Genomic DNA, 15,700 nt, shown 5'->3' on the forward strand with positions numbered 1-15,700 from the left:
GATGAGCCTCATCGACCATATTGGTGTGCATTTTTTAGAGTTTGAGTTTTGTTAATGTTTTTTTATAGTGGTCAGTTTTTATAGCAGTAGCCTTTACTATTGATTTGCATTACTAATTTCTTCACCTAATATTGGTGATTTTATCATATTAAGTTAATGAACATATTGCATTTGTCACTTAAAATGCAGTTTATAGGTTTGTTACTGAGATGACTAATAGTCATATGTGATCTGATTAATTATTTTATCACTTAGGTTGTTACATTTAAAAATAAATTAATAATTAAAACTTAATTATTAATTAAGTTTTAATTTAATCATTAAATAATTAAGTTACATACAAGTTAGTGTAATTACATCATTTCTGCATGCAGCCAACTACTAAGTAGTTGAAAAAATTGTCATCATTTAAGTATATCTCATATTGTGAATACCTTCACAGCGAGTTACCATGATATTGCACTACCTCAAATAAGTAATGCTTCACCATAGGAGAAGACTATTGTTATTTATTCTTTGTAGCTACAGCCCTAAATTTGTGTTGTAATTTAAATTACTTTACACCATCAGGCATCTCTCATATTGTGTAGTTATACTTTGCAACTGGGTTGTCATTGCAACATCAGGGTACCTGCCCACCCACCGATGAGGAGCCAATAAGCTCCAAACTTTGCCATATGGATGGTGGTATCCACTGAGAATAAATAACAATAATATTTTCCTAGTGAAATGTTACTTATTCGAGGTAGTGCAATATCATAGTAACTCGTTATGAACGTATTCACAATATGATATATACTTAAACGATGCCAATTTTTTCAACTATTTAATAGTTGGCTGCATGCAGAAATGATATAATTACACTAACTTGTTGGTGTAACTAAATGATGTAATTACACAATCTGTTGTTTATGTAACTTGTGAGTTTCTAATTTTCTGTGTCTCACTGTCTTTCAGAACGTAATTGAGTCTTACACATTCCAATTTTCATATGCTAAACAAGGAACTATACTTTCTTGGTAAGCATAATATATAATCTATAATTCAGTTACTTAAATAATATTTAAAGATTATCACTGCTGATTTTCTTTTAAGCCTTTCACATTTATCTGTAGAAGCATGTTAGTTTTTGATAGACTGATGCCTACATTCGATGGCCATTGTTGCTGATGTGTCAATTAAACTGTCGATTAACTAACCAATGAATCTGTATTAGAAAAGCATCAGTCTGTTTAATTCTGTATTTCACTATAAAGTATTTAAGGTACTTTAAAGGTACGAGGTAGAATGACTAATATGTAGGTTAGTGCAAAATGCATCATTTTAACATAGCTATTTACCAAAGTAGTTAAATTAATTAATTAAATTGGCATCATTTTGGTTATATCTCATATTGTGACTGCCTTCACAACGAATTGCCATGGTATTGTACTACCTCGAATAAATAACACTTCAGCAGTGGAGAAGACTGCTGTTATTTATTCTCAGCGGATACCACCACCCATGGGTGGTGGTATTCAAATAACAGTAGTCTTCTCCACTGGTGAAGTGTTATTTATTTGAGGTAGTACAATACCATGGCAACTCATTGTGAAGGCAGTCACAATATGAGATATAACCAAAATGATGGCAATTTAATTAATTAATTTAACTACTTTTGGTAGATAGCTATGTTAAAATGATGCATTTGCACTAACCTTCAGATATTCTGTATTTCATAATTTAAGTATTTTCTATGGACTATTAAAGATAAGTGCTGTCCTATCTGTCTTGTCTGGAATGTATCATAATGGAAGACAGTAAAGTGTACTGGTCATGTCCTGTCTGTCTTCCATCATATTGATGGCATAATAGTGTGAAGACAGTTAGAGCCTAGATTGTTGAAAATAATTCTCACAATCATTATAGTTTGAGTAAAGTAGACATAGTGAAGTTTGATGCAAAAGCCTCAAGCTATGAAAGTTACAAAAAAAAAGTTGGTGTATACATTTTATGGCTTTCATAGCTTGAGGCTTTTGCCCTGAACTTATCTGTGTTTACTTCACTTACTGCACCATCTCTCATTTTGCACATTGTGGATATTTTTATTCACTAAGTTGTTCATGTCTTCACGGTATCTACCTGCCCACTCACGAGATCCCAAGGCACCTCCGTAGCCAGGTGGGCAGGAGCAGCAGGGCGTAGCACGCGCTTCTTGATTAGACTGGGGTTCGAGCCTGTGACCACCAAATACGGAGGATGCGGAAAGGTCAGGGAATGACCACCGCATATCCCTGGAGTAATATGGCCTTAGTTGCTAATGCTCCTAAAAACCAAATAACAACAACGGGATCCAAAAAAGGATCAAAACCCAGGTCTGGGTATGGCATACGCTTTAAATAAAAAGCAATATACTTTGTTATTGAAGCAGTGCTTTTTACTTAGAACAATGCAATGCCTAGGCACCTTGTAGCTAAGTGCTTCCACAGTGCGAGATCAATGCGAGATCAATGCACTAAGTAACAAATCCAGTTTGCTCACAGTTGTGTATGGAAAGAGACTTTACATGACATGTGCAATGAATGAGTTTTTGTAAAGTTAATATTTTAAGCCTATGTTAGGTATTTGCTAATTTACATGGCTATTAAAGGCAGCACTTGACTTAATGTCACAAAAAACATCACCACCCTTATAGAGTAAGTTGCCTAAAGTATTAAAAGCAGTCTTCTTGAAAAACATAATAGAACTGTAGGCTTGTATTGGTTTTTAGAGGTTCTTGGTCATAAATTAACTTAAATTTTTACTTGTAGGAGCTTTTGGTGATTTCATATAGAATGGTATTACTTAAGTGGTAAATAATTACATATTCTCAAAGAGCTATCACAAATACTGATATGGTGAAATCCCCAGGGGGTCAAAACACCAATACCTAAAAATACTAAAATGTAAAATTCAAATTAAAATGCAAAAATTCAAATTAAAATGTAAAAATTTAAACACTTCAAAACAACAACCTTTCAAAATGACACTTGCTTTGAATTTAAACTGATCAACCATCAAAATGCTATGGAAAATGCCAACAGTCTATAACAGATTAAAATATCAACTATTTGGCCCAAAGCAGTATTTTAGCTTTTGTGAACTTATGGATAAATCCAATGGCATATTATGCATATTATCCAGCAGTGCTGGTGGTGGTGCTAAACTACGGCTCTGAGCTTTGGGAAGTGAGCTAAAAGGCAATAGAAAAATAAAACGGTTACCTTGCACCAGAGCCCAAGCTAATGTGATAGTTTGCTGATTAAATACCATGCAGAAGATGAAGACTTCATTGTATAACCAAATGTTATCTTTATTATATGTTTGTTTGTTACACAAGAATCATGACAGAGCTCACTTGAATGCTTTTAGTATATTTGTGTGGCATGGTTATCTTTTGTGCCGTACAAATATAATCATCTCTTCAAGGCAATTGAGGCTTTTTTAAAACCCATAAGGTTTCTTGGTAATAAATAAGGCTGTGTGTTGTTACAGCACTGGGAGGAGGAGGAGGAGGAGAAGAGTTATTGTGGATTTGCTCAGTGATTAGGGATGAGCAGAATGGGAAGAAATGTTGGATGAACAGAAAAGAATTGCTAGCTTAAGTTTATCCCATTTGTCTTTGTGATATTCCAGTTTTTGACAATCATGAAAAGTTATGTTAGGTTAGACTAACCTAACCACAAAAGGTTAACAACAAGTTGTTGAATGTCTGATTTTGGTGAACCTGTCAATGAAATGGAGTTAGTGATTATATTACCACTGAGAGGGGAATGGGGATGAGGTCTTGCTTAGGCTGGGGAGCCCAGTGTAGCAGTTTTTGGAAGGTATCTGTATAAGCTAATGATAAGTTTGTCAGTTGTTTTTACTGTAGGATTTATTATACTGGAGGTTTGTTTTGGGTCTTTCAAGGACAGTATCAAGCTCATTCATAAATGATATCATTTAACTGTTTAATTCTTTTCAGGATAGGGCTCAGTTTTAAGGATTTTAAAATTTGTAAACCCATAAGTAAAAAAAAAAAAAAAAAAAAAAGAGTAAAATAAAAAAAGGAGCGGAGAAAAAAAGAGCAAAAATTGCTTGATTCCATGAAAAATAGGGTAGAAAATAAATAATCTTAATAATAATAAATTATTGCACCACAGAGCAAAAACGGAAAGAAAATGACAGGTTGCAGTATTACTTTCCTGTATTATTTTTACTTGTGCTTTGTTTTTTGTTTGTGTGAACATCAACGTATTTTTAAGTAACATCAAACATTTTTTTACTGCAACCTGTCATTTTCTTTCTGTTTTTGCTCTGTGGCACAATAATTTATTATTATTAATATGAATCCAGAGCACACAGACCTTTTTGCTTATAAACAATCGTACTTCTAAGATAATAACAATAAGGTGTGATTAGCCCAGTGGTTGCTATGCTAGACCACCAATGTCATGGACTTGAGTTTGAATCCTGCAGTGAAGGGAGAAAAAAATTTCGCGTGGAGGGAAAAAAAATTGCGAAAGTTGCTTCATCGGACCTACTTTCCCTAAGGTCGAAGTATGGGCTATGCAGAGAGTGGTTCCATCTAGTGTTACTCCCAATGACTATGACCCCACTGCATGAAAAAACCAAAGCTAAACAGGCTTCATCCATAGCTGGATGAAGATGAGAAATAGAAATATTGAACATACTGCATTGAGTGTGGTGCATGATAAAGTCACTCATATTCAGGCCTTTGGCAGAAAGGTTGGTTTGAAAAGTCAGAGAATTTCCCACGGAGCAAGTGGTGCTGTCTCCTATATGGCTACTACTTGAGGGCAAGACCACTCAGTCCAACCAGCTGGAAATGCTTCCTGCATAACTTTTGCCAGTGAGCACCCAGGAAGGAAGAATGAGCTAACATGTGAAGTGGAGCATCGAAATGAGTATGTTCATCATGCAAGCATACTACGAAGTAACCAAGCTAGAGACTGATATGACAATGTACAGGATGAAACTACACACAAAGTGGTTGGTGGTTGGAAAGGTTCCTGACTGTTTAGGTTACTGAACAGTGAATAGCAGACCAGGGATGGACCATCATCATGTAGAACCTTATAGCTCCTGCGATCTTGGAAAAAATCAAGCAGGATATAAGTGACCAAATTACGAAGAAAATGGAATATAGATACAAACAAACTAGAACTAAAGGTGGAACAGCAAATACAAGAAGTACAATCTAGTGCAGCCAAAGTGGAAAGAAACGAGGTTGCGATATTCAGAATATAAGAGGAGTGGAAGAAGGCTCTAGCAGAATTCGAGGGACTGACTCCACAAAGACCCATGCCACACTGAAACAGAGATCCAATAGAAATGTGTAGCAAGTCCCAGACCACTCATTTGGCAAAAGATGATGGATTACCTCAGCAATGAAATAGCACTAGATACATCGACACAGCTATATTTACTGTGCTGATACAAGAATGAACAGAAGAGAAACCAGAAATGAAAAAAAAATGAAATGTGAAGACAAGGGGCAACCAACCAAGCAAAGAAGGCTACAGCAGAAGATAGAAGAACTAAAAGCGAAGATAGGCTAGCAGACCCACCACAGATGGATAGCAGAAGTATGAAGCTGATCAGAAATGTGAAACCCATCCTCAAGAAAGACGCTATCCATGGCAAACACAAGACCGCTGGTCAAAGAATACCTTGACATCTTCAAGCAGAACATTCTGATACCCAGCAAGAGATTTTGCCGATATAGGAAGACTGCACGTAGACAAACAGACAACTGGATATTTAATGAAAACCAGAGAGCCTTCTACAGAAACATTGGACAAAACTAGACAAAGGCCAACAGATACACAGAGGGCTTCACTATTCCATAGGTTTCTCCAGAAATAAGTTCTGGAGAAAGGAGTCTGGGTGCGAGGTTAGCCTGTGCAGACGTAGCTCCTTGAAGCTCATGAAACAGAGAAGTTTTTCCTGATTTATTTTCTGATTTATTAGTTTAAATTGTCATATTAACTTATTTTCTAGAGTAGCTTTATATTCCTAGTTACGATACTTAGTTTAAAGTTTAACTTAGACAGAGATTTTCTAGATATTACTTAGTATCGGTAACGGTATCAAATCCACGTGTCACAAATTGAACGAGAGGTCTTTTTTTTTAACCAAATTTAGTCCATTTATTAACCAATTGTTATATCAAATTATCTTCTATAAGTAGATTATAGACCTAGTCGGGATCCTTAGTTTATTCTAAATTGAGATAGCGAGATTTGGAAGCTAATCAATACTTACGAGTCCGTAGAAGTACCATTTGAGAATTCCCGCCATTTTTACACGATAGCATAAGCTTAGTGTAGTATAGTGCATAATATAATATTGTCAATTAATCAGTAAATATATTAATCTTGATAAACTTTATTGTCAATTAAATTGTATTTTTAACTCTACATATATATAACGACGTAATCGTAACAAATAATTAATACATAACTATAGTGGTACACGTGATACGGAAGTTGTATAAAGGGAACTCGTAGAAAACACTAGATACCGAAAAAAAAAAAAAAATATATATATAACATAACTGTTTTGGGATATAACTTAAGGATTTAATTTTTGTTTTGAAATTTTATTGAATTAAATCGGAATCATGACTCTGACCAGAGCAGCAAAGCAAAAGGCTCAAGCTAATGGGAGTGCTGTGGTTCAGGGGAGAACTGAGGGGGGCAGTTGCCCTCTGAATAACAGTCTTTTAAAATGCACTGTTTGCTTAATGTTTGCGGAGCAATCGGGTACGGGACATGATACTGCCAAGGGGGATGTCTTTGTGTGTGCATGATGTAAGGAGTGCAAGGAAATCAGGCGACAACTCAGCGTTGTTATGGGCCTTTATGAGAGCTTGAAGGACAGGGTGGATGCCCTCGAAGGAAATAAATTGAGGGGCCCATCAAGCTCTCAGCTGCCCACATCAACGCCAGAGCTTGCACTTGGTCATCAGGCAACACAGAGGCAGCCCGCTAGGCAGAATGCGCTGGTCCCACAGGAACTAGTAGTTGTTGGTGACTCTATTGTCAGGGAAACGGGGAACATGCTTTGTAAAAAGGATAGGTGGAATAGGACCAGGGTATGTCTGCCAGGTGCAAAGGTTGATGACGTTGTAGAGCGGATATCATCTTTTAAGGGCACAAAAGGTGATATAGTTGTGCACGTTGGCACTAATGATATTAAGAGTAGAAGACCGGCAGAATTAATTAGCAAGTACAGGTCAATGTTGAAAAAAAGCCGTGAATTAGGGTTGAATTTGAAAGTGTCTGTAATTCTGCCCAGACACGATAGGAGGGAGTATATGATAGAGCCTTGTCAATCAATTCGGCCCTGGAGGGATTGTGCAAGGCTCAAGGGGTAGAATTTTTTTCAGCCTGGACTGTACTTCTTAACAGGAGAGATTGCTTCTACAGGGATGGGATACACTTAAATAGAAAGGTTGCAAGAATTTTTGCTGATGCTGTCGAGGCAGTGTTAGGTGGGTCGGAAAACTGCTAGTTGGGGGGGATACAAGGACTAATAGATTAACAGTAGCCACTGGCAGAGGTGGAAGTGATTCTTGCACTGCTTCTATTGAAATGAGCAGAAGCCTGAAAAACAAGATGCAGGATATTTCAGAGACTGCTGGGAGTCATTGCGGTACAAGTAAACACATGGGTTGTGTTAGGGTAGCTAAGAATAGAAACAGGTGCATGTATACCTGCGTGTACACCAATGCTAGGAGTTTGGTAAATAAACTTGATGAATTTGAGGTATTGCTCAAAACATCAAAGGCAGATATTGTTGGGATATCAGAGACGTGGTGTCACACAGATATAAGTAATGCGGAACTGGAATTTGGGGAATACAATGTGTATAGAAAGGATAGACAGGACAGGAGGGGAGGAGGGGTTATGCTATTAATTAAGAAACACATAAGGTCCAAGGAAGTGAAGCCAGTCGACATCGATGGACAGGGCAGTGTCGAGTCAGTTTGGTGTGACATAAGCATAGGGAAATCAAAATTGAGAGTAGGAGTGTGCTATAGGCCTAATGACTCTGATGAGTATAATAAGATATTGTACAGGGAAATAGAGTGGGCCAGTAAATCAGAGAGTCTTATAATGGGGGATTTTAATTTCCTAGATATTGACTGGAATTTGTGGGTTGGTCACTCGCACACTAGCAAGGCTTTTGTGGATTTATTGGATGATTGTTTTCTACATCAGCATGTTTGTGAGGCAACAAGAGGGAGCAATACTCTTGATCTGATTATCAGTAGTGATTCTTCATGCATTAAGAATCTGCAGATAAATGAACCACTAGGTGGCAGTGATCACTGTGTTGTGTTGAAGTGGGATTTACTCAAGGAGGTAACTACCATCAGAGGTAAAGGGAAGGGTTTTTGTTTTCGTAAAGGCGACTATGATGGTCTGAGACAGTATTTAAATTCTATACAGTGGGACCAACTGATGATGTTACCAACAGCGAACTCAAAATGGGAAGCATTCAAGGAACTAATCTTGGAGGCTACCAGGCTTTACATACCAACTAAGAAATATTGTTCAAGGTTTAGGCCTAAATGGTTGTCAGATGAACTAATGAGGCATGTGGCAGAGAAGAAAAATGCATGGGATACATACAAATTAATGGGTGACATGGAAGCCTATGATAGATATGAGTTGGTCTGTAACCGTCACAAAGGAAATTAGGCAGGCAAAGGCAGACTACGAAAAATCCTTGGCAAAGGATGCAAAGAAAAACAAAAAGAGTTCTTTACATATTTAAACTCGAGAAGGAAAGGGATGAATCAGATTGGTCCACTGGATATTGATGGTTCAACAGTTGAGGATCCTGCTCAGGTGGCTAACAATCTAAACGAGTATTTTGCATCTACATTCACGCATGAGGAGTTATTCAGGAAGGAGAATGATGTAGGTAAAGTAAACATTGGCAGTGAGCTGGATGATTTTGTAATAACTGAGAGGAAAGTGGAGGAGAGATTGTTGAGGATAAACATAAAAAAGGCACCTGGGGTGGATGGGATCTATCCAGTTATATTAAAGGAGGCAGCAAAAGAAGTAAGCAAACCCCTAGCCATAATTATGAGAGCTTCTTTGGACTCAGGGGAGGTACCCATAGACTGGAGATGTGCAAATGTAACCCCAATTCACAAAGGAGGATCAAAAGCTGACACAAGTAATTATAGACCTGTTAGTTTAACTTCTGTTCCAGGTAAGTTAATGGAGGCACTGGTTAAAGAAGCACTGCAGGATCATCTAGACAAGAATTCAGTTATAGCTCAGACGCAGCATGGTTTTGTTAAGGGCAGTCTTGCCTGACCAATTTGATTGGATACTATGATGTAGTCACAAAAGAACTGGATGCAGGGAATAACTTTGATATTATATATTTGGATCTTAGAAAGGCTTTTGATACTGTTGCACATGGAAGACTGCTGCACAAATTGGAGCAGTGTGGCATTGAAGGCAAATTGCTGCTATGGATAAGGGTATGGTTGAGTGGCAGAAGACAGAGAGTGGTAATCAATGGACACTGCTCAACGTGGACTAATGTTATTAGTGGAGTTCCTCAGGGTTCAGTGTTGGGTCCGTTGTTGTTTTCGGTGTTTATGAATGATATTGATGATGGTATATCAAGTTTAATGTCCAAGTTTGCAGATGATACAAAGGTTGGCAGGGTTGTTAAGGACACTACTGACGCTATTCTGCTGCAACAGGATCTGGAAAGGTTGAACAGATGGGCTGAGAGGTGGCAAATGAAGTTTAACATTGACAAATGTAAAAAAATACTACATGTGGGAAACAGTTACCCCAGATCAACGTATCAACTCTGCGGTACTACACTGACAGTGGTGGAGAATGAAAAGGACCTGGGGGTAATTGTGCAGGCAGATATGAAGTTCTCTGAGCTGCTCATGAGCTACTCTTGCAGATGAGCTGCAAGAGTAGCTCATGGTGTCTTGTCAATGATATACAGGAATTTTTCTAGCAAGGATAAGGAGGTGATTATTCCCTTGTATAAGGCAATGGTTTGGCCACATCTTGAGTACTGTATACAGGTCTGGAGGCCTCATTTCAAGAAGGATGTAGAGCTGCTGGAACGGGTACAGAGAAGGGCAACAAGATTAGTGAATGGAACAAAGGGTTGCTCTTACGAAGAAAGGCTTAAGTTTTGCAAATTACAGAGTCTGGAGACTAGGCATCGGCGAGGTGATCTGATAGAGGTGTATAAGGCTTTGAATGGTTTGAACATGCTCAATGCCAATGGGATTCTTCATCTTGCTCAGAATAATCACCTGAGAGGGCATAAATTCAAATTGAGGAAGGACGGATGTCGGATAGATGTGCGGAAATTTGCCTTTGGCCGGCGGGTGGTTGGTTGGTGGAACCGACTTCCATCACTTGTTGTTGAAGTTGATAGCCTAAACAAATTTAAGGCTTAACTGGACAGGTATTTCGAACGAACGGAGGGGTGAAATGGGAGTGGGTTTTTTTTTTTTTTTGGCTGATGCTGAATAAGCTTGCTTTCTTGCATCATATGCCTCTACTAATGCTAATGCTAAAACCAAGGACACACAAGCGATGACAGAATGAGAAGTTTGGGAGGGATAAAGAAGTATAACAGTTGATCACGAAGTCACACAAATGGCGAACCCCAGGGATAGATAACATTCACAACCGCTGGTACAAGAAGTTCACATAGTTGTACACACAAGCACATAGCGGAACAGTTCACCCAGACGATAAGGTACCCTGACACAATCCCAGAGTCTCTGACTCAAGGAATCACTTATCTGAAGGCTAAGGACAAAGACAATAAACCTGGCAAAGTACAGACCAATCACCTGTCTCCAACAGTGTACAGGATCCCAACCAGTTGCATAACCAAGAAGATATCACACCACCTGGAGAGTCAGAACATCAAGGCCGAGCAGCGTAAGGTATGTAAGCAGATGAGCAAAGAGCAATAGACCATTGACACAGCAGTTATGAAGCAAGCTTACAAGAAGCATTGCAACCTGTACACAGCTGACATTGACCACCACAAGACCTTTGACTCTGTACTCCATAGCTGGCCGATAGAAGATCAACATTGAATATCTACAAAGTCAATGTCTTATCTCCCGCAGGTGATTTCCTTCATCACAAGCTACTGACAGAATCTGGTAGTTTTCCATATGCACTTTATGTACGGTTTGGCGGACGGCAATGCTCTGGAGGCTCGTTGTTTGTACCATGAAAGGTTCCCAGTACGAAGATGTCCAGACAGGAAAACGTTTGAAGGTATCCATCGCCGCCTTTGTGAATATGGGACCTTTACACCTTATGCTGCCGACAGAGGATGACCAAGATCTATGACTCCTGAAGTAGAGGAGGAGATTTTGGATGTTGTGCATGCCACTCCTGGAATCAGCACACGCAGAATAGCAATGCAACTGGCTGTTCAACGTTCGACTATTTTGAGAGTGTTGCAAGAACATCAACTGTATCCTTACCATCTGCATTGGGTATAGGCCTTGCCACCAGCAGATTACCCTGTATGAGTAATGTTCTGTCAGCGGTTCTTGCAGCAGTGTGGTACAACTCTTCACTTTCCTGCCTTAGTGATATTCACAGATGAAGCACAGTTCACACGAGACGAAATCCAAAACTTTCCCAATCAGCATGTATGGGCTGAGCAAAACCTACATACAATTCTTCCATCACACCAACAGCAGTTCAGCCTCAACATCTGGGTTGGTGTTTTTGGCGATAAGTTATTTGGGCCCCATGTTCTTCCAAACAAACTCACAGGGCAGGCGTACAGAAACTTTCTGGAAAACGACACGCCACTGATCATTCGTTAACAAGCACACTTCATGCACGATGGCGCTCCCGCACATTTCAGCCACCTATTCTGCAATTACCTGAATCGAAGGTTTCCTGGTCAGTGGATAGGTAGAGGTGGACCAACTGCCTGGCCTCCACGCTCACTGATTTAAACCCACTAGATTTCTTCTTGTGGGGCCATTTAAAGTCATTGGTGTATTTGACTCTGGTAGCTGATGTGGAAACTCTCCACAATCGAATTGTGGCAGGTTGTAAGACAATATGAAACATGCCAGGAATTTGGCATCGTCTTCATGAGTACATGAAATGTCGATGTGAGGCCTGTATTCAGGCAGAAGGAGGATATTTTTAACAATTACTATAAGATGATGTGAACAGTTAAGTGTCATAAACAGACCTTCAAAACTCAGAAACCAAGCATTTCCAGAACTATGTTGATATAAATTTTTTTTTATTGTCTACATATGAGGAAGTCATTCCTGAAGTTGTGCCGTGTATTTTCGAGACACCCTGTATAGCAATCACAAAAACACTGTAACTTATAACTTATTTAGTTTGTACACAATGCGTGAATTGTGAACTACTATGCATTCGAGCATGCGCTGATGAAGAGATCGCCTGATTGGTCCCTTCAAAGTTACATTCTGGACAGCAAATAGATCTATGATGCTATGCAGTATGTACTCAGATGTAAGGATGCATGCAGGCTTGAATCACTGTGTGAAAATTAATTTTCACCTTCCTTGTGCTGTCATCTTGATTCGACATCATCGTGGGGCGCCATTTCGTCAGCTAGCATAGGTGTCGAAATAGCTTGACACTGTACTGATGTAGTCTGTGGCACCCTTCTGTCGGCGCCCTTGGCACCTGCCCCAATGCCAAGGCGTTCCTACGTCACTGCTTGACCTATCTATTATAGAAATTGCTCTTTAACTACTAGAAATTCTCATTCCTTTGCATTGGAATTTGAAGATTATTTTGTACACTGTATTATTTTCTACACCATTTTATAAGATTAAGATTATCTGATTTTGAGATCGTGTAATAACATTTGTTTGTGTAAAAAATTTTTAACAACTGGTTCGCATGAACTGGTGCAAACTGGCTCCAGCTCATCACCGATTTGCCTATACCATTTCACTTTGATAGAATGTAAATGGTGAATAATTGAAGGAAATCGGAGTTTTATTGATCCTAGTTACAATTTTGTCTAGTAACTGGAGATTGGAATTTGAAGGTTTGGTATAGAGATAGTTGCAGAGAAAAGAAACATCCTTAATTGCAATGGAAATGGAGGAAGAATTCAAATGAGGTGAAATCTTGTGTAATTATATTAGATATCCAGAATATAAAAAAAAAAAAAAAAGGTTTAAAGTTAACTTATTATTTATCTATGAGTTGTAAACTATTTTAATACAACCTTTTATTTACTTTACTTGATCGTGAGTATGTTCTGTTTGTCTGTACTAAAATATTTAATTTTTCTGCTAACAGCAATGGAGAAGAAATTGCTTCAGTTCCTGATCAGGCATCAGATATAACAAAGAAGGCAACACTGTCACTACTAAGAGCAGTTGTAGTTTTAACTCAAGCACTTGAACCATTACCAGATAATGCTTATATGACAATGAAGTTACTCTATTATGATGAAAGTAAGCATACTGTAAACTGTTTTTGTATATTTAAAATTTTTATATATTCTTGATATATCATATCAAAGAGAATTCTGGCAGGTAAAATTCAAAGTCCAAGGTTGCTAGTCATGGTCCAGGCTTCCTTCCTGTATTAGTGTTCATTTCCTGAAATGAACTTAAACCACTCAGGCCAAATAAATGATTATTATGTTAATAATACTGGTGTTTTTGTAAAGGTCAAATATCTTTACAATTTTTTTTTGACTTATCCCAAAGAACTAATCTTAGCCATATTGCCCTTTCTGTATATAAGGTGTGAAGATATTCATTGACTGAAACAAATCAGCTTTTATACATGGACATTTAAAGGCCTTGTAAGGTTTGATTAATGAAATGCTGAGGGAGTTTTATGCTCATTCACATGACATACACAAGGGGTACAAGTTTAAATTGAGAGGAGATAACTGTAGACTTTTGAAGACATGATAGACCCGATATCTGAAAATTTTCTTTTAGTCAAAGAATGATTAGCCTGTGGAATAAACTCCCACCTACTCTTGTCATTGTAAGTTTATTGAAATTTAGAGGTTTTTGGATAAATACTTGAAGGAAATAGGATAATGAATTGAGGTAAGTGATTTTGGTTATTTTCTTTTATTTTTTAATTAACTCTAAACAGTAAAATAATTTTTTTCAGAAATTTTTTTATGTAACCATTCTTCCTTGCATCTTTTTGGCTAATATTAATACAAAGTGCAGTAAATTTCAGTTTTATAACATTTAATTTTTTTCATTTTATAGTACAGCATACTATTGAAGTTGCTAGAATGTTAATTTTCATAATATTCTAGCAACTTCAATGATTAATATATGTTTCTTTCAAGTTTAATGGTCAATTGGATTTAGCAGACAGGCCTTACCCATATAGTCTGTTAAATTAAGGCTTTATTGATGTGTATATACACTGGTGGTCACATAAATTGCATCACCATCTTAAAGTTTAATATTTCCTTAATTACTCTCCCTCTGTAGGTAAAATTATGTAATATCAAGGCACTATTAAATCATCATTCTGTAATATTATAGTTCTATTGCATCATCTTGTTTATAAAAGCACCCACCTGCTGCTAGATATCTATCTTCACTTCCTATTTAGAAGAGGTATGGCATACACTAAGTTAACTCCAAGCAAGAAAAGTACAGTTATTGCTCTTGTTAGGGAGGGCTTCTCTAGTCAACATAACTGCAAAAGTTGGCTGTAACCAGTGTACTATGTCAAGGTTACTTAAAAAGAAATGTGAGACCAGAGATGTAAAAAGAATATCTGGATCCAAACTGAAATGGAAAAGTAATCAGCATAGGGAAGAATTTTGAAGCATCTATGCCTCCATGATCATCCTGCAAGTTCTACAGACTTAAAATCCATGTGGAAGGGACATACTGGAGTGAATACAAGTGATAGAAGTCTGATGTAGATTTGTGATGATTAGTCATAAGCATATCAGTCTTGTAAGAAGCCCTTATTGACAAAATCCGAGTAGAAAAATGACTAACCTGGGCTAAACATGTTAATTGAACAGTTGAGCAGTGTCTCTAATATTCTCTGATGAATCAAAATTTAACATTCATGTATTGGATGGTAAATGCTACATTTGATGTAGACCTAATGAAGCTTATCACCCTGACTATTCAACAAACAGTAAAGGTTCCATTGGGCTGGATGGCTTGGGAATGTATAATGAGCAAAGGAGTAGGAAGGATACATTTTGTAAGTGGTACTGTTAATGATGACTACCACACAAAAATTTAAAGGAGACTCTTCTGCCCATCATCAGAGATGCCTTTCAAGGAACAAAAATTTGTTTTCCAATGTGACTCTGTGCCTTTCCACATTGCACATAAGGTTAGTACAACATTACATAATCATTTAATACAATATCTAGAATGCTAATTTTATCTTGTTTCAAACACTGACTGTTTTATCAATTTGTTTTTATCTTTAGGCGAAGAAGTTCATGCAAGATCAGTCCTTATTATGGGCAGCAAATAGTCCTTATTGAAAATTGCTGGAGTGTTATGGGTCATAAAATTGCTGCTAAAAAGCCACCAAGCCAAATAACATTGCAGGAAACTACTATTCATGTACCACAAAATAAGCAGTGATTATATTAAGAATATAATGCACTCCAAGCC

At 37.6% G+C, this 15,700-nt stretch overlaps 1 protein-coding gene across 1 annotated transcript in view; it reads left to right on the forward strand.

The window, feature by feature from the left end:
• Positions 1-15,700, forward strand: part of LOC150077337 (HORMA domain-containing protein 1-like) — a 578,215-nt gene that overhangs the window by 213,735 nt on the left and 348,780 nt on the right. Inside the window, exons 7-8 of the mRNA XM_090385860.1 lie at positions 958-1,019; positions 13,368-13,525. Of these exons, the coding sequence (XP_090241986.1) occupies positions 958-1,019; positions 13,368-13,525 (220 nt within the window). The remainder of the gene's footprint in view (positions 1-957; positions 1,020-13,367; positions 13,526-15,700) is intronic.

Source organism: Mastigoproctus giganteus, chromosome 12, assembly GCF_048544385.1.
Source record: "Mastigoproctus giganteus isolate SK-2022 chromosome 12, ASM4854438v1, whole genome shotgun sequence".
Taxonomy (NCBI): domain Eukaryota; kingdom Metazoa; phylum Arthropoda; class Arachnida; order Uropygi; family Thelyphonidae; genus Mastigoproctus; species Mastigoproctus giganteus.